This window comes from Oncorhynchus nerka, linkage group LG10 (genome assembly GCF_034236695.1).
Source record: "Oncorhynchus nerka isolate Pitt River linkage group LG10, Oner_Uvic_2.0, whole genome shotgun sequence".
NCBI lineage: Eukaryota > Metazoa > Chordata > Actinopteri > Salmoniformes > Salmonidae > Oncorhynchus > Oncorhynchus nerka.
This window is the reverse complement of record NC_088405.1, coordinates 7,368,612-7,388,611: the sequence shown is the minus strand read 5'-3', so window position 1 is coordinate 7,388,611 and position 20,000 is coordinate 7,368,612. Positions and strand designations below refer to the sequence as shown.

Sequence of the window (20,000 nt, the reverse complement as noted above, 5' to 3'; positions counted from 1 at the left end):
CTCTCTCCCTCCCTCCCTCCCTCCCTCCCTCCCTCCCTCCCTCCCTCCCTCCCTCAGACCCAGATATACTGAGCCTCGGTAACTCTCTCTCTCTCTCTCTCTCTCTCTCTCTCTCTCTCTCTCCCTCCCTCCCTCCCTCCCTCCCTCCCTCCCTCAGACCCAGATATACTGAGCCTCGGTAACTCTCTCTCTCTCCCTCCCCCTCCCTCCCTCCCTCCCTCCCTCAGACCCAGATGTACTGACCTTCGGTAACCTCTCTGGATCTCCTGGATGTCTGGGAATGACCTTCTGTAGCCTTTGGAAGCCGTAGTCGATGGTTGGCTCGTTCAAAGCTACAGAGAAGAGACCCAAAAGACAGAGAGTGAGTATATAATGTGTCAAACAACACACGTTAGTTTTAGTAAGGAAAGATTTGTTCAAATAGCAGTGTCAACATATGGATTTCAATGAATGAATGAATGAATGAATGTACATATTTCTGAAGATGTTGAATTGAAAAATACATTGTTTAGAGACACGGTATATTTTGATTCCTGGATCCAGGAAACGAAGTCAACTCCAGACAACCACACAATAAACAGAAACAGCAGTAGAGTGTGAATTTCAAATCAATATTATTCACCTCAAGATACTCAGAACGATACAGGGCAAATAAAATGATCAAACTAATTGTTACGTGTTAGTCAACACATTATGAAGGAAGCTGTACTGGAGCACAGTGGTATAGAGGGAAACCCCCAGCAATCACTCCTGTCACCAGCCTGACGTCTGCATCCTGGAAACCCCCAGCAATCACTCCTGTCACCAGCCTGACGTCTGCATCCTGGAAACCCCCAGCAATCACTCCTGTCACCAGCCTGACGTCTGCATCCTGGAAACCCCCAGCAATCACTCCTGTCACCAGCCTGACGTCTGCATCCTGGAAACCCCCAGCAATCACTCCTGTCACCAGCCTGACGTCTGCATCCTGGAAACCCCCAGCAATCACTCCTGTCACCAGCCTGACGTCTGCATCCTGGAAACCCCCAGCAATCACTCCTGTCACCAGCCTGACGTCTGCATCCTGGAAACCCCCAGCAATCACTCCTGTCACCAGCCTGACGTCTGCATCCTGGAAACCCCCAGCAATCACTCCTGTCACCAGCCTGACGCCTGCATCCTGGAAACCCCCAGCAATCACTCCTGTCACCAGCCTGACGTCTGCATCCTGGAAACCCCCAGCAATCACTCCTGTCACCAGCCTGACGTCTGCATCCTGGAAACCCCAGCAATCACTCCTGTCACCAGCCTGACGCCTGCATCCTGGAAACCCCCAGCAATCACTCCTGTCACCAGCCTGACGTCTGCATCCTGGAAACCCCCAGCAATCACTCCTGTCACCAGCCTGACGTCTGCATCCTGGAAACCCCCAGCAATCACTCCTGTCACCAGCCTGACGTCTGCATCCTGGAAACCCCCAGCAATCACTCCTGTCACCAGCCTGACGTCTGCATCCTGGAAACCCCCAGCAATCACTCCTGTCACCAGCCTGACGTCTGCATCCTGGAAACCCCCAGCAATCACTCCTGTCACCAGCCTGACGTCTGCATCCTGGAAACCCCCAGCAATCACTCCTGTCACCAGCCTGACGTCTGCATCCTGGAAACCCCCAGCAATCACTCCTGTCACCAGCCTGACGTCTGCATCCTGGAAACCCCCAGCAATCACTCCTGTCACCAGCCTGACGTCTGCATCCTGGAAACCCCCAGCAATCACTCCTGTCACCAGCCTGACGTCTGCATCCTGGAAACCCCCAGCAATCACTCCTGTCACCAGCCTGACGTCTGCATCCTGGAAACCCCCAGCAATCACTCCTGTCACCAGCCTGACGTCTGCATCCTGGAAACCCCCAGCAATCACTCCTGTCACCAGCCTGACGTCTGCATCCTGGAAACCCCCAGCAATCACTCCTGTCACCAGCCTGACGTCTGCATCCTGGAAACCCCCAGCAATCACTCCTGTCACCAGCCTGACGTCTGCATCCTGGAAACCCCAGCAATCACTCCTGTCACCAGCCTGACGCCTGCATCCTGGAAACCCCCAGCAATCACTCCTGTCACCAGCCTGACGTCTGCATCCTGGAAACCCCAGCAATCACTCCTGTCACCAGCCTGACGTCTGCATCCTGGAAACCCCAGCAATCACTCCTGTCACCAGCCTGACGCCTGCATCCTGGAAACCCCCAGCAATCACTCCTGTCACCAGCCTGACGTCTGCATCCTGGAAACCCCCAGCAATCACTCCTGTCACCAGCCTGACGCCTGCATCCTGGAAACCCCCAGCAATCACTCCTGTCACCAGCCTGACGTCTGCATCCTGGAAACCCCCAGCAATCACTCCTGTCACCAGCCTGACGTCTGCATCCTGAAACCCCCAGCAATCACTCCTGTCACCAGCCTGACGCCTGCATCCTGGAAACCCCCAGCAATCACTCCTGTCACCAGCCTGACGCCTGCATCCTGGAAACCCCCAGCAATCACTCCTGTCACCAGCCTGACGTCTGCATCCTGGAAACCCCCAGCAATCACTCCTGTCACCAGCCTGACGTCTGCATCCTGGAAACCCCCAGCAATCACTCCTGTCACCAGCCTGACGTCTGCATCCTGGAAACCCCCAGCAATCACTCCTGTCACCAGCCTGACGTCTGCATCCTGGAAACCCCCAGCAATCACTCCTGTCACCAGCCTGACGCCTGCATCCTGGAAACCCCCAGCAATCACTCCTGTCACCAGCCTGACGTCTGCATCCTGGAAACCCCAGCAATCACTCCTGTCACCAGCCTGACGCCTGCATCCTGGAAACCCCCAGCAATCACTCCTGTCACCAGCCTGACGTCTGCATCCTGAAACCCCCAGCAATCACTCCTGTCACCAGCCTGACGTCTGCATCCTGGAAACCCCCAGCAATCACTCCTGTCACCAGCCTGACGTCTGCATCCTGGAAACCCCCAGCAATCACTCCTGTCACCAGCCTGACGTCTGCATCCTGGAAACCCCAGCAATCACTCCTGTCACCAGCCTGACGTCTGCATCCTGGAAACCCCAGCAATCACTCCTGTCACCAGCCTGACGTCTGCATCCTGGAAACCCCCAGCAATCACTCCTGTCACCAGCCTGACGTCTGCATCCTGGAAACCCCAGCAATCACTCCTGTCACCAGCCTGACGTCTGCATCCTGGAAACCCCCAGCAATCACTCCTGTCACCAGCCTGACGTCTGCATCCTGGAAACCCCCAGCAATCACTCCTGTCACCAGCCTGACGTCTGCATCCTGGAAACCCCCAGCAATCACTCCTGTCACCAGCCTGACGTCTGCATCCTGGAAACCCCCAGCAATCACTCCTGTCACCAGCCTGACGTCTGCATCCTGGAAACCCCCAGCAATCACTCCTGTCACCAGCCTGACGTCTGCATCCTGGAAACCCCCAGCAATCACTCCTGTCACCAGCCTGACATCTGCATCCTGGAAACCCCCAGCAATCACTCCTGTCACCAGCCTGACGTCTGCATCGTGGACCACTTTCTACACACACAGATTTACAGACAACTGGCGATGATGACATATGAATGGTTATTGCAAAGTCTACGATTTATCCCCGGGTCAAATGAGGCAGGAGTACTTCGCCTTACAATGATTTAATAATCTGTGAATGGCTGACTACAAACTGATGTGGGCCACTATCATTCTACCAGGATGTAATAATCTGTGAATGGTTGACTACAAACTGATGAATGACAGCATCACTCTTCAGCAGCACTGCACTGAGCAAACTGGCCTCATGAAATTGCAGGCCACGAATAGTAATTTCGTAGTTTTTTTCACACCTCTCCACCCACCAACCCCGAACACAACCTCTCCCTCTGAAACTGTAATTTGGGAGTAGGAACGACGACGTGTGATAAATCAAAGAGGCCGTGGCGCCCGCGTGGCGCCCGCGTGATCGAGCATGAATCATAATCCACCACTACGACTGGGTTCCACTGCACACATTGTGTTTAACAAGCTCTGGAACAGAGTCACGGAGGTCTATTAATAAGGAACGTCCTCAGCGGCTCAAAAGAAAACATGAGGGGTGTGCGGCTGTGTGTGTGTGTGTGTGTGTGTGTGTGTGTGTGTGTGTGTGTGTGTGTGTGTGTGTGTGTGTGTGTGTGTGTGTGTGTGTGTGTGTGTGTGTGTGTGTGTGTTGTTTGAAGGAGTGTGCACGGGGCCATAGGACCAAAGCCGTATTAGGGTAGTGATAGCGATAGCCCCGTTGGATGTAGAAGGCATGATCAGTAGAGTGACTGTACTAGTAGGGTGACTGTACTAGTAGAGTGACTGTACTAGGAGAGTGACTGTACTAGTAGAGTGACAGTACCAGTAGAGTGACTGTATCAGTAGAGTGACTGTACTAGTAGAGTGACTGTACCAGTAGAGTGACTGTACTAGTAGAGTGACTGTGCTAGTAGAGTGACTGTACTAGTAGAGTGACTGTACTAGGAGAGTGACTGTACTAGTAGAGTGACTGTACCAGTAGGGTGACAGTACTAGTAGAGTGACTGAACCAGAAGAGTGACTTTACTAGTAGAGTGACTGTACCAGTAGAGTGACAGTACTAGTAGGGGGACTGTGCTCGTAGAGTGACTGTACTAGTAGAGTGACTGTGCTAGGGGAGTGACTGTGCTAGGGGAGTGACTGTGCTAGGGGAGTGACTGTGCTAGGGGAGTGACAGTACTAGTAGAGTGACAGTACTAGTAGAGTGACTGTGCTAGTAGAGTGACTGTAGTAGTAGAGTGACTGTGCTAGTAGAGTGACTGTACTAGTAGAGTGACTGTGCTAGTAGAGTGACTGTGCTAGTAGAGTGACTGTAGTAGTAGAGTGACTGTACTAGTAGAGTGACTGTAGTAGTAGAGTGACTGTGCTAGTAGAGTGACTGTGCTAGTAGAGTGACTGTAGTAGTACTAGTAGAGTGACTGTACTAGTAGAGTGACTGTAGAGTGACTAGTAGAGAGTGACTGTGCTAGTAGAGTGACTGTACTAGTAGAGTGACTGTAGTAGTAGAGTGACTGTAGTAGAGTGACTGTACTAGTAGAGTGACTGTACTAGTAGAGTGACTGTACTAGTAGAGTGACTGTGCTAGTAGAGTGACTGTGCTAGTAGAGTGACTGTAGTAGTAGAGTGATTGTAGAGTGACTGACGCTGTAGCTGCTCACTAACACAAATCAATGGGCTCTTATCTTTCACACTAAAAAAACAACTGCCTCCATCTATTCATTACCCAGACTGCAATTTAGACCCCTTCACTCATTACACACACACACACACACACACACACACACACACACACACACAGTCACCCCAGCATGTAATTTAGTGATTAACACCTTCAGGCTCAGTGGGTCTAGTCTGATGAGCGTGTAGAAGGGAAGTGAATATGAAGGCTAACGTTAGCCAGGCAGACAGAGAGACAAGATGCTGACAGCCAGGGGAGAGAGAGACACAGAGAAGACAAGATGCCAACTTCCTTCCACTAAAATAATTGGTTGACTTGATGATGAAGTGGTATATTTACAGATCCGTGGGATCCGAGGACAGCGAGACGCGGTAATCAATGAAGTGGCCGCGTGCTAAGAAGCTACGGCTCAGCGTTGTAACACGCGTCAGACAGAGAGACAGACGGACGGGGTGAGGTGCTCGCTGGGTGGCCACCAGAGCTTGACAGCTGCCGATGCTATTTGATGGTTCTTCACAATCAAGGCAACTGAGGAAGACAACGGACTCCGCATGGCATGGCATGCAGGAATGTGGAAGTCAGATGTGTCGTTGTTAAAAGCATTGATCCTTACCTTATTGATTTTGACATGACATGGCTTTGGCTGGGGATATCATCACTACTATCCCTCCCTCCCTCTCTCTCTCTCTCTCTCTCTCTCTCTCTCTGTCTCTGTCTCTGTCTCTCTCTCTCTCTTTCTCTGTCTCTCTCTCTCTCTCTCTCTCTCTCAGTCTCTCTCTCTCAGTCTCTCTCAGTCTCTCAGTCTCTCTATCTATCTCTGTCTGTCTCTATATGTCTCTCTCTCTCTCTCTCTCTCTCTCTCTCTGTCTCTATCTCTCTCTCTCTCTCTCCCTGTCTGTCTCTCTCTCTCTCTCTCTCTCCCCCTCTCTCTCTCTCTCTCTCTGTCTCTCTCTCAGCACCTCCACCAAACCCCCTTCCCTTTCTCCACCCCTCCACCCCATATTCAGAAGATAAAAACCCCACGTAAATGCTATATGTGTAAAACTTCATAATCAGCCCATTAATCATCAGAGGCTGTCTTCTACCGGGACAATTTGTCATGTCTGGGCCGTGCCCTGGCCGACACAGATGTGTCAGAAAGCCATGTGGGGACACGGGACTAAGAGGGAGAGGAGAAGAGATTTCTGGCCAAGGCAGCAGGCCTGGGGAGACACATGGGAGAATAGTTTGACGATAAGACGATACCATGCACACACACACACACTCACACACACTGACACACACACACACACACACACACACACACACACACACACACACACACACATATACACAAACATACACACACATACACACGCACACACACGTACACACACACACATGTACACACACACACACACACACACACACACACACACACACACACACACACACACACACACACACATACACATACATACACACACTCACACACACACTCACACACTCACACACACACTCACACACTCACACACACACACACACACACACTCACACACACACACACACTCACACACTCACACACTCACACACACACATACACATACATACACACGCAGGCAAACATACCCACACAGCTTGAGTTGAATAGCATTGTTAAGGAGAAAGAGGCTGATCATTAAAGGGCCTGTGGCTTGATAAATCTGGGCTGATGGGACTTGTTCAGAGAGAGGTAAATGTTCATCAGTTATTGATTTCATGCTAATGTGTAGAGGGAGGTCACGGAATCCTTCATTAGCACTAAACACAGTCTTGATTTTTGATAGGATGGCTATCGTACTGCAGCTCAGAGCATCAGAGAGAGAGAGAGAGAGAGAGAGAGGGTTATTCAGAGTTGGCACATCCACAACCTGTCTAACTGCTACCTATCCTCTCCCGACCTCAGCACTCGGCCCCTCGCCTGCCCCATTTCTCTGCCCTTCTCTTGTCTCAGCCCTCAGCCCTCGGCCCCTCGCCTGCCTCATTTCTCTGCCCTTCTCCTGTCTCAGCCCTCAGCCCTCGGCCTCTCTCCAGCCTCATTTCTCAGCCCCTCTCCTGCCTCAGCCCTCGGTCCCTCTCCTGCCTCAGCCCTCGGTCCCTCTCCTGCCTCAGCCCTCGGCCCCTCTCCTACCTCAGCCCTCGGCCCCTCTCCTGCCTCAGCCCTCGGTCCCTCTCCTGCCTCAGCCCTTGGCCCCTCTCCTGCCTCAGCCCTCGGCCCCTCTCCTGCCTCAGCCCTTGGCCCCTCTCCCGCCTCAGCCCTCATCCCCTCTCCCGCCTCAGCCCTCGGCCCCTCTCCCTCCTCAGCCCTCGACCCCTCTCCTGCCTCAGCCCTCGGCCCCTCTACTGCCTCAGCCCTCATCCCCTCTCCCGCCTCAGCCCTCGACCCCTCTACTGCCTCAGCCCTCATCCCCTCTCCCGCCTCAGCCCTCGACCCCTCTCTTGCCACAGCCCTCGGCCCCTCTCCCTCCTCAGCCCTCGGCCCCTCTCCCGCCTCAGCCCTCATCCCCTCTCCCGCCTCAGCCCTCGACCCCTCTCCCGCCTCAGCCCTCGGCCCCTCTCCCTCCTCAGCCCTCGGCCCCTCTCCCGCCTCAGCCCTCGGCCCCTCTCCATCCTCAGCCCTCGGCCCCTCTCCCGCCTCAGCTCTCGGCCCCTCTCCCTCCTCAGCCCTCGGCCCCTCTCCCTCCTCAGCCCTCGGCCCCTCTCCCGCCTCAGCCCTCGGCCCCTCTCCCTCCTCAGCCCTCGGCCCCTCTCCCTCCTCAGCCCTCGGCCCCTCTCCCGCCTCAGCCCTCGGCCCCTCTCCCGCCTCAGCCCTCGGCCCCTCTCCCGCCTCAGCCCTCGGCCCCTCTCCCGCCTCAGCCCTCGGCCCCTCTCCCTCCTCAGCCCTCGGCCCCTCTCCCGCCTCAGCCCTCGGCCCCTCTCCCGCCTCAGCCCTCGGCCCCTCTCCCGCCTCAGCCCTCGGCCCCTCTCCCGCCTCAGCCCTCGGCCCCTAGCCCCAACCAATCAATAGCACTTTCCTCTTTCAGAACTGGGTATTATGAGGTGGACAGATTTTCTAACCTTTCACCTGCTTCGCATTGCACCGCTGATATTAAGATAAATTGCCTGGTTCGGGGGTAAACATATGCTGCAATTCAAACTGTCGGCGCCGCTTTGCTCCGGGATAATACGTATTGATCTCACCCAACTTCTTCCCAGTTCTGCTTACTGACCTCTGACCTCTGGGATAATGAGGGAGGGAGGGACCCACTGTGACCTGTTCAGAGGACATAGAGGAGTGTGGAGTTCCCCTACAGGGGCGACGATAATATTCATGAGGAAGACGGATATATACATATATGGATACATATGGCTGTCTGGACTGTTGGTGTCTGTCATGACTTCTGTCTGGCTCCTATCTAGTGTTAGATATCATAGTGTTGTCTGGCTCCTATCTAGTGTTAGATATCATAGTGTTGTCTGGATCCTATCTAGTGTTAGATATCATAGTGTTGTCTGGCTCCTATCTAGTGTTAGATATCATAGTGTTGTCTGGCTCCTATCTAGTGTTAGATATCATAGTGTTGTCTGGCTCCTATCTAGTGTTAGATATCATAGTGTTGTCTGGCTCCTATCTAGTGTTAGATATCATAGTGTTGTCTGGCTCCTATCTAGTGTTAGATATCATAGTGTTGTCTGGCTCCTATCTAGTCCTGTGTTAGATATCATAGTGTTGTCTGGCTCCTATCTAGTGTTAGATATCATAGTGTTGTCTGGCTCCTATCTAGTGTTAGATATCATAGTGTTGTCTGGCTCCTATCTAGTGTTAGATATCATAGTGTTGTCTGGCTCCTATCTAGTCCTGTTAGATATCATAGTGTTGTCTGTCCTATTAGAGATATCATAGTGTTGTCTGGCTCCTATCTAGTGTTAGATATCATAGTGTTGTCTGGCTCCTATCTAGTGTTAGATATCATAGTGTTGTCTGGCTCCTATCTAGTGTTAGATATCATAGTGTTGTCTGGCTCCTATCTAGTGTTAGATATCATAGTGTTGTCTGGCTCCTATCTAGTGTTAGATATCATAGTGTTGTCTGGCTCCTATCTAGTGTTAGATATCATAGTGTTGTCTGGCTCCTATCTAGTGTTAGATATCATAGTGTTGTCTGGCTCCTATCTAGTGTTAGATATCATAGTGTTGTCTGGCTCCTATCTAGTGTTAGATATCATAGTGTTGTCTGGCTCCTATCTAGTCCTGTTTAGATATCATAGTGTTGTCTGGCTCCTATCTAGTGTTAGATATCATAGTGTTGTCTGGCTCCTATCTAGTGTTAGATATCATGGCTCCTATCTAGTGTTTAGATATCATCTGGCTCCTATCTAGTGTTAGATATCATAGTGTTGTCTGGCTCCTATCTAGTGTTAGATATCATAGTGTTGTCTGGCTCCTATCTAGTGTTAGATATCATAGTGTTGTCTGGCTCCTATCTAGTGTTAGATATCATAGTGTTGTCTGGCTCCTATCTAGTGTTAGATATCATAGTGTTGTCTGGCTCCTATCTAGTGTTAGATATCATAGTGTTGTCTGGCTCCTATCTAGTGTTAGATATCATAGTGTTGTCTGGCTCCTATCTAGTCCTAGTGTTAGATATCATAGTGTTGTCTGGCTCCTATCTAGTGTTAGATATCATAGTGTTGTCTGGCTCCTATCTAGTGTTAGATATCATAGTGTTGTCTGGCTCCTATCTAGTGTTAGATATCATAGTGTTGTCTGGCTCCTATCTAGTGTTAGATATCATAGTGTTGTCTGTCTGCTCCTATCTAGTGTTAGATATCATAGTGTTGTCTGGCTCCTATCTAGTGTTAGATATCATAGTGTTGTCTGGCTCCTATCTAGTGTTAGATATCATAGTGTTGTCTGGCTCCTATCTAGTGTTAGATATCATAGTGTTGTCTGGCTCCTATCTAGTGTTAGATATCATAGTGTTGTCTGGCTCCTATCTAGTGTTAGATATCATAGTGTTGTCTGGCTCCTATCTAGTGTTAGATATCATAGTGTTGTCTGGCTCCTATCTAGTGTTAGATATCATAGTGTTGTCTGGCTCCTATCTAGTGTTAGATATCATAGTGTTGTCTGGCTCCTATCTAGTGTTAGATATCATAGTGTTGTCTGGCTCCTATCTAGTGTTAGATATCATAGTGTTGTCTGGCTCCTATCTAGTGTTAGATATCATAGTGTTGTCTGGCTCCTATCTAGTGTTAGATATCATAGTGTTGTCTGGCTCCTATCTAGTGTTAGATATCATAGTGTTGTCTGGCTCCTATCTAGTGTTAGATATCATAGTGTTGTCTGGCTCCTATCTAGTGTTAGATATCATAGTGTTGTCTGGCTCCTATCTAGTGTTAGATATCATAGTGTTGTCTGGCTCCTATCTAGTGTTAGATATCATAGTGTTGTCTGGCTCCTATCTAGTGTTAGATATCATAGTGTTGTCTGGCTCCTATCTAGTGTTAGATATCATAGTGTTGTCTGGCTCCTATCTAGTGTTAGATATCATAGTGTTGTCTGGCTCCTATCTAGTGTTAGATATCATAGTGTTGTCTGGCTCCTATCTAGTGTTAGATATCATAGTGTTGTCTGGCTCCTATCTAGTGTTAGATATCATAGTGTTGTCTGGCTCCTATCTAGTGTTAGATATCATAGTGTTGTCTGGCTCCTATCTAGTGTTAGATATCATAGTGTTGTCTGGCTCCTATCTAGTGTTAGATATCATAGTGTTGTCTGGCTCCTATCTAGTGTTAGATATCATAGTGTTGTCTGGCTCCTATCTAGTGTTAGATATCATAGTGTTGTCTGGCTCCTATCTAGTGTTAGATATCATAGTGTTGTCTGGCTCCTATCTAGTGTTAGATATCATAGTGTTGTCTGGCTCCTATCTAGTGTTAGATATCATAGTGTTGTCTGGCTCCTATCTAGTGTTAGATATCATAGTGTTGTCTGGCTCCTATCTAGTGTTAGATATCATAGTGTTGTCTGGCTCCTATCTAGTGTTAGATATCATAGTGTTGTCTGGCTCCTAGTGTTGTCTGGCTCTAGTGTTAGATATCATAGTGTTGTCTGGCTCCTATCTAGTGTTAGATATCATAGTGTTGTCTGGCTCCTATCTAGTGTTAGATATCATAGTGTTGTCTGGCTCCTATCTAGTGTTAGATATCATAGTGTTGTCTGGCTCCTATCTAGTGTTAGATATCATAGTGTTGTCTGGCTCCTATCTAGTGTTAGATATCATAGTGTTGTCTGGCTCCTATCTAGTGTTAGATATCATAGTGTTGTCTGGCTCCTATCTAGTGTTAGATATCATAGTGTTGTCTGGCTCCTATCTAGTGTTAGATATCATAGTGTTGTCTGGCTCCTATCTAGTGTTAGATATCATAGTGTTGTCTGGCTCCTATCTAGTCCTGTGTTAGATATCATAGTGTTGTCTGGCTCCTATCTAGTGTTAGATATCATAGTGTTGTCTGGCTCCTATCTAGTGTTAGATATCATAGTGTTGTCTGGCTCCTATCTAGTGTTAGATATCATAGTGTTGTCTGGCTGTGTTAAATATCATAGTGTTGTCTGGCTCTATCTAGTGTTAGATATCATAGTGTTGTCTGGCTCCTATCTAGTGTTAGATATCATAGTGTTGTCTGGCTCCTATCTAGTGTTAGATATCATAGTGTTGTCTGGCTCCTATCTAGTGTTAGATATCATAGTGTTGTCTGGCTCCTATCTAGTGTTAGATATCATAGTGTTGTCTGGCTCCTATCTAGTGTTAGATATCATAGTGTTGTCTGGCTCCTATCTAGTGTTAGATATCATAGTGTTGTCTGGCTCCTATCTAGTGTTAGATATCATAGTGTTGTCTGGCTCCTATCTAGTCCTGTGTTAGATATCATAGTGTTGTCTGGCTCCTATCTAGTGTTAGATATCATAGTGTTGTCTGGCTCCTATCTAGTGTTAGATATCATAGTGTTGTCTGGCTCCTATCTAGTGTTAGATATCATAGTGTTGTCTGGCTCCTATCTAGTGTTAGATATCATAGTGTTGTCTGGCTCCTATCTAGTGTTAGATATCATAGTGTTGTCTGGCTCCTATCTAGTGTTAGATATCATAGTGTTGTCTGGCTCCTATCTAGTGTTAGATATCATAGTGTTGTCTGGCTCCTATCTAGTGTTAGATATCATAGTGTTGTCTGGCTCCTATCTAGTCCTGTGTTAGATATCATAGTGTTGTCTGGCTCCTATCTAGTCCTGTTTTAGATATCATAGTGTTGTCTGGCTCCTATCTAGTGTTAGATATCATAGTGTTGTCTGGCTCCTATCTAGTGTTAGATATCATAGTGTTGTCTGGCTCCTATCTAGTGTTAGATATCATAGTGTTGTCTGGCTCCTATCTAGTGTTAGATATCATAGTGTTGTCTGGCTCCTATCTAGTGTTAGATATCATGTTGTCTAGATATCATAGTGTTGTCTGGCTCCTATCTAGTCCTGTGTTAGATATCATAGTGTTGTCTGGCTCCTATCTAGTGTTAGATATCATAGTGTTGTCTGGCTCCTATCTAGTCCTGTGTTAGATATCATAGTGTTGTCTGGCTCCTATCTAGTGTTAGATATCATAGTGTTGTCTGGCTCCTATCTAGTGTTAGATATCATAGTGTTGTCTGGCTCCTATCTAGTGTTAGATATCATAGTGTTGTCTGGCTCCTATCTAGTGTTAGATATCATAGTGTTGTCTGGCTCCTATCTAGTGTTAGATATCATAGTGTTGTCTGGCTCCTATCTAGTCCTGTGTTAGATATCATAGTGTTGTCTGGCTCCTATCTAGTCCTGTGTTAGATATCATAGTGTTGTCTGGCTCCTATCTAGTCCTGTGTTAGATATGTCCCATCATGGTTCTTCGTTAGCTCTTCCTGTTCTCTGTGTTCCAGACCAGGCCATGTCCTCAGCTAAGGCTTTAGCGTTAAATCAAACCAAGCTCATGTCTGTTTAAGACCTGTGATGAACGATGCAGGTCTTTCATGAGGGGTTGGTAATGAGCTCAGATGCTCTGCCTTTATCCTGATCGGTAAACGACAGGGACAGGAAGAAGAGGAGAGATGGGGAGGGAGGGAACACGACACCTAGGCACACGCAGGCATGCGCTCACACACACACACACACACACACACACACACACACACACACACACACACACACACACACACACACACACACACACACACACACACACACACACACACACACCTTCTCCTGCTGCAGGTGAATGTAAAGTGAGGTACTGACTGGGGTCAGTCTGGGTCTTTATGGTAATTAGCTTCATCAGACCAGATTTAGATTGGATGTAGAGGAGACTCTGGGTCCTTATGGTAATTAGCTTCATCAGACCTGATTTAGATCAGATGTAGAGGAGACTCTGGGACCTTACAGAAAACACACTGCTTAGGTGATTGCTGCATCTCTCTCTCTCTGTGTGTGTGTGTGTGTGTGTGTGTGTGTGTGTGTGTGTGTGTGTGTGTGTGTGTGTGTGTGTGTGTGTGTGTGTGTGTGTGTGTGTGTGTGTGTGTGTGTTAGTGTGTCATAGTGTGTCGCGCTGATGGTGTGTGATGTGTGTGTGTGTGTGTGTGTGTGTGTGTGTGTGTGTGTGTGTGTGTGTATGCTTAAATGATGGAAAGCTTTGACCTTGTTCTCACTGAAACAACATTCTTCAGTAGGGTGACACCCTGTACAACACTAGATGCTTGGTAGAGACAAGCCTTTATTTAGAAAAAAGGGAACTATGGTATAATAACAACACAATAGAAAATACAGCACCCTGATCACATGACAACAGCCACTGTTAACCTCCTATCAGATCACATGACAACAGCCACTGTTAACCCCTGATCACATGACAACAGCCACTGTTAACCTCCAATCAGATCACATGACAACAGCCACTGTTAACCCCCTGATCACATGACAACAGCCACTGTTAACCTCCTATCAGATCACATGACAACAGCCACTGTTAACCCCTATGATCACATGACAACAGCCACTGTTAACCTCCTATCAGATCACATGACAACAGCCACTGTTAACCTCCTATCAGATCACATGACAACAGCCACTGTTAACCCCCTGATCACATGACAACAGCCACTGTTAACCCCTGATCAGACAACAGCCACTGTTAACCTCCTGATCAGATCACATGACAACAGCCACTGTTAACCCCAATGATCACATGACAAACATCAGCCAACAGCCACTGTTAACCTCCTATCAGATCACATGACAACAGCCACTGTTAACCCCCAATCAGATCACATGACAACAGCCACTGTTAACCTCCTATCAGATCACATGACAACAGCCATTGTTAACCTGTATGCTATGTCTTAGTATACTTGTGAGGACATTTTGAAGACCAACAATTGATTAACATTCAAAATCCTATTTTCCCTAACCCCTAACCCTAGCCTTAACCCATAACTCCAACCCTAACCCTAGCCTTAACCCATAACTCCAACCCTAACCCTAGTCTTAACCCATAACTCCAACCCTAACCCTAGCCTTAACCCATAACTCCAACCCTAACCCTAGTCTTAACCCATAACTCCAACCCTAACCCTCGCCTTAACCCATAACTCCAACCCTAACCCTCGCCTTAACCCATAACTCCAACCCTAACCCTAGCCTTAACCCATAACTCCAGCCCTAACCCTTAAACCCTAACTCCAACCCTAACCCTAGCCTTAACCCCTAACCCCTAACTCCAACCTAACCTAGCCTTAACCCATAACCTAACCAACCCTAACCCTAGCCTTAACCCATAACTCCAACCCTAACCCTAGCCTTAACCCATAACTCCAACCTAGCCTAACCCTTAACCCCTAACTCCAACCCTAACCCTAGCCCTAACCCTAACTAACCCCTAACTCAACCCTAACCCTAGCCTTAACCCCTAACTCCAACCCTAACCCTAGCCTTAACCCATAACTCCAACCCTAACCTCAGCCTTAACCCTAACTCCAACCCTAACCCTAACCTTAACCCATCTCAACCCTAACCCTACCTAACCCTTAACCCATAACTCCAACCTAACCCTAGCCTTAACCCCTAACTCCAACCCTAACCCTAGCCTTAACCCATAACTCCAACCCTAACCCTAGCCTTAACCCCTAACTCCAACCCAACCCTAGCCTTAACCCCTAACTCCAACCCTAACCCTCCTTAACCCCTAACCCTCCAACCCTAACCCTAGCCTTAACCCTAACTCCAACCCTAACCCTAGCCTTAACCCCTAACTCCAACCCTAACCCTAGCCTTAACCCCTAACTCCAACCCTACCCTAGTCTTAACCCAACTCCAACCTAACCCTAACTCTTAACCCTAACTAACCCTAACCCAACCCTAACCTTAACCCCCCCTAACCCAAACCCTAACCCCTAACCTTAACCCCTAATCCCTAACTCCAACCCTAACCCTAGCCTTAACCCATAACTCCAACCCTAACCCTAGTCTTAACCCATAACTCCAACCCTAACCCTAGCCTTAACCCATAACTCCAACCCTAACCCTAGCCTTAACCCATAACTCCAACCCTAACCCTCACCTTAACCCATAACTCCAACCCTAACCCTAACCCTAACTCCAGTTAACCCATAACTCCAACCCTAACCCTAGCCTTAACCCATAACCCAACCCTAACCCTAACCCTAACTCAACCCTAACCCTAGCCTTAACCCCCTAACCCCTAACTCCAACCCTAACCCTAGCCAACCCATAACCCAACCCTAACCCTAACCTTAACCCATAACTCCAACCCTAACCCTAGCCTTAACCCATAACTCCAACCCTAACCCTAGCCTTAACCCCTAACTCCAACCCTAACCCTAGCCTTAACCCCTAACCCCTAACTCCAACCCTAACCCTAGCCTTAACCCCTAACTCCAACCCTAACCCTAGCCTTAACCCCTAACTCCAACCCTAACCCTAGCCTTAACCCCTAACTCCAACCCTAACCCTAGCCTTAACTCCTAACTCCAACCCTAACCCTAGTCTTAACCCATAACTCCAACCCTAACCCTAGTCTTAACCCCTAACTCCAACCCTAACCCTAGCCTTAACCCATAACTCCAACCCTAACCCTAGCCTTAACCCATAACTCCAAGCCTAACCCTAGCCTTAACACATAACTCCAACCCTAACCCTAGTCTTAACCCATAACTCCAACCCTAACCCTAGTCTTAACCCATAACTCCAACCCTAACCCTAACCTTAACCCCTAACTCCAACCCTAACCCTAGCCTTAACCCATAACCCCTAACCAACCCTAACCCTAGTCTTAACCCATAACTCCAATCCTAACCCTAGTCTTAACCCCTAACTCCAACCCTAACCCTAGTCTTAACCCCTAACCCCTAACTCCAACCCTAACCCTAGCCTTAACCCATAACTCCAACCCTAACCCTAGTCTTAACCCTAACTCCAACCCTAACCCTAGCCTAACCCATAACTCCAACCCTAACCCTAGCCTTAACCCATAACTCCAACCCTAACCCTAGCCTTAACCCAACCCTAACTCCAACCCTAACCCTAGCCTTAACCCCAACCCTAACCCTAGCCTTAACCCAAACCCAACCCTAACCCTAGCCTTAACCCATAACTCCAACCCTAACCCTAGCCTTAACCCATAACTCCAACCCTAACCCTAGCCTTAACCCATAACTCCAACCCCAACCCTAACTCCCTTAACCCATAACTCCAACCCTAACCCTAACCTTAACCCATAACTCCAACCCTAACCCTAGCCTAACCCATAACTCCAACCCCCTAAACCCCCCTAGCCCCCTAACTCCAACCCTAACCCTAGCCTTAACCCCTAACCCCTAAACCCTAACCAACCCTAACCCCCTAGCCTTAACCCTAACCCTAACTCCAACCCTAACCCTAGTCTTAACCCATAACTCCAACCCTAACCCTAGTCCTTAACCCCTAACTCAACCCTAACCTAGCCTTAACCCAACTAACCCAACCCCCTAACCCTAAACCCTAACCCCCAGTAACCCAACCTAACCCTAGTCTTAACCCCTAACCAACCCTAACCCTAGCCTTAACCCCTAACTCCAACCCTAACCTTAACCCCAACCTAACCTAGTCTTAACCCTAACTCCAACCCTAACCCTAGCCTTAACCCATAACTCCAACCCTAACCCTAGCCTTAACCCATAACTCCAACCCTAACCCTCAAACCCAACTCCAACCTAACCCTAGCCTTAACCCATAACCCCAACCCTAACCAACCCCAACCCAACCCTAACCTTAACCCCTAACTCCAACCCTAACCCTAGCCTTAACCCCCTAACCCCTAACTAGCCAACCCTAACCCTAGCCTTAACCCATAACTCCAACCCTAACCCTAACCCATAACTCAACCCTAACCCTAGCCTTAACCCCTAACTCCAACCCTAACCCTAGCCTTAACCCTAACCCCTAACTCCAACCCTAACCCTAGCCTTAACCCCTAACTCCAACCCTAACCCTAGCCTTAACCCCTAACTCCAACCTAACCCTAGCCTTAAACCCCTAACCCCTAACTCCAACCCAACCCTAACCCTTAACTCCAACTCCAACCCTAACCCTAGTCTTAACCCATAACTCCAACCCTAACCCTAGTCTTAACCCCTAACTCCAACCCTAACCCTAGCCTTAACCCATAACTCCAACCCTAACCCTAGCCTTAACCCATAACTCCAAGCCTAACCCTAGCCTTAACACATAACTCCAACCCTAACCCTAGTCTTAACCCATAACTCCAACCCTAACCCTAGTCTTAACCCATAACTCCAACCCTAACCCTAGCCTTAACCCCTAACTCCAACCCTAACCCTAGCCTTAACCCATAACCCCTAACTCCAACCCTAACCCTAGTCTTAACCCATAACTCCAATCCTAACCCTAGTCTTAACCCCTAACTCCAACCCTAACCCTAGTCTTAACCCCTAACCCCTAACTCCAACCCTAACCCTAGCCTTAACCCATAACTCCAACCCTAACCCTAGTCTTAACCCATAACTCCAACCCTAACCCTAGCCTTAACCCATAACTCCAACCCTAACCCTCGCCTTAACCCATAACTCCAACCCTAACCCTAGCCTTAACCCATAACTCCAACCCTAACCCTAACCTTAACCCATAACTCCAACCCTAACCCTAGCCTTAACCCATAACTCCAACCCTAACCCTAGCCTTAACCCTAACTCCAACCCTAACCCTAACCCTAACCCCTAACTAACCCCTAACTCAACCCTAACCCTAGCCTTAACCCATAACTCCAACCCTAACCCTAACCTTAACCCATAACTCCAACCCTAACCCTAGCCTTAACCCATAACTCCAACCCTAACCCTAACTAACCTTAACCCCCTAACTCCAACCCTAACCCTAGCCTTAACCCCTAACTCCAACCTAACCCTAGCCTTAACCCCTAACTCCAACCTAACCCTAGCCTTAACCCTAACTCAACCTAACTCCAACCCTAACCCTAACCCCTAACTCCAACCCTAACCCTAGCCTTAACCCCTAACTCCAACCCTAACCCTAGCCTTAAACCCTAACCCATAACTCCAACCCTAACCCTTAAACCCTAACTCCAACCCTAACCCTAGCCTTAACCCCTAACCCCTAACTCCAACCCTAACCCTAGCCTTAACCCATAACTCCAACCCTAACCCTAACCTTAACCCATAACTCCAACCCTAACCCTAGCCTTAACCCATAACTCCAACCCTAACCCTAGCCTTAACCCCTAACTCCAACCCTAACCCTAGCCTTAACCCCTAACCCCTAACTCCAACCCTAACCCTAGCCTTAACCCCTAACTCCAACCCTAACCCTAGCCTTAACCCCTATCTCCAACCCTAACCCTAGCCTTAAACCCTAACCCCTAACTCCAACCCTAACCCTAGCCTTAACTCCTAACTCCAACCCTAACCCTAGTCTTAACCCATAACTCCAACCCTAACCCTAGTCTTAACCCCTAACTCCAACCCTAACCCTAGCCTTAACCCATAACTCCAACCCTAACCCTAGCCTTAACCCATAACTCCAAGCCTAACCCTAGCCTTAACACATAACTCCAACCCTAACCCTAGTCTTAACCCATAACTCCAACCCTAACCCTAGTCTTAACCCATAACTCCAACCCTAACCCTAGCCTTAACCCCTAACTCCAACCCTAACCCTAGCCTTAACCCATAACCCCTAACTCCAACCCTAACCCTAGTCTTAACCCATAACTCCAATCCTAACCCTAGTCTTAACCCCTAACTCCAACCCTAACCCTAGTCTTAACCCCTAACCCCTAACTCCAACCCTAACCCTAGCCTTAACCCATAACTCCAACCCTAACCCTAGTCTTAACCCATAACTCCAACCCTAACCCTAGCCTTAACCCATAACTCCAACCCTAACCCTCGCCTTAACCCATAACTCCAACCCTAACCCTAGCCTTAACCCATAACTCCAACCCTAACCCTAACCTTAACCCATAACTCCAACCCTAACCCTAGCCTTAACCCATAACTCCAACCCTAACCCTAGCCTTAACCCCTAACTCCAACCCTAACCCTAGCCTTAACCCCTAAACCCTAACTCCAACCCTAACCCTAGCCTTAACCCATAACTCCAACCCTAACCCTCGCCTTAACCCATAACTCCAACCCTAACCC

At 48.7% G+C, this 20,000-nt stretch overlaps 1 protein-coding gene across 9 annotated transcripts in view; it reads right to left on the bottom strand.

The window, feature by feature from the left end:
* LOC115119788 (transcription factor COE3-like) overlaps nucleotides 1-20,000 on the bottom strand; it is a 114,776-nt gene that overhangs the window by 27,648 nt on the left and 67,128 nt on the right. For all 9 annotated transcript variants that reach the window (XM_065022947.1, XM_065022956.1, XM_065022952.1 and 6 more), the window contains exon 5: nucleotides 244-332. In XM_065022947.1, coding sequence (XP_064879019.1) covers nucleotides 244-332 — 89 coding nt within the window. The remainder of the gene's footprint in view (nucleotides 1-243; nucleotides 333-20,000) is intronic.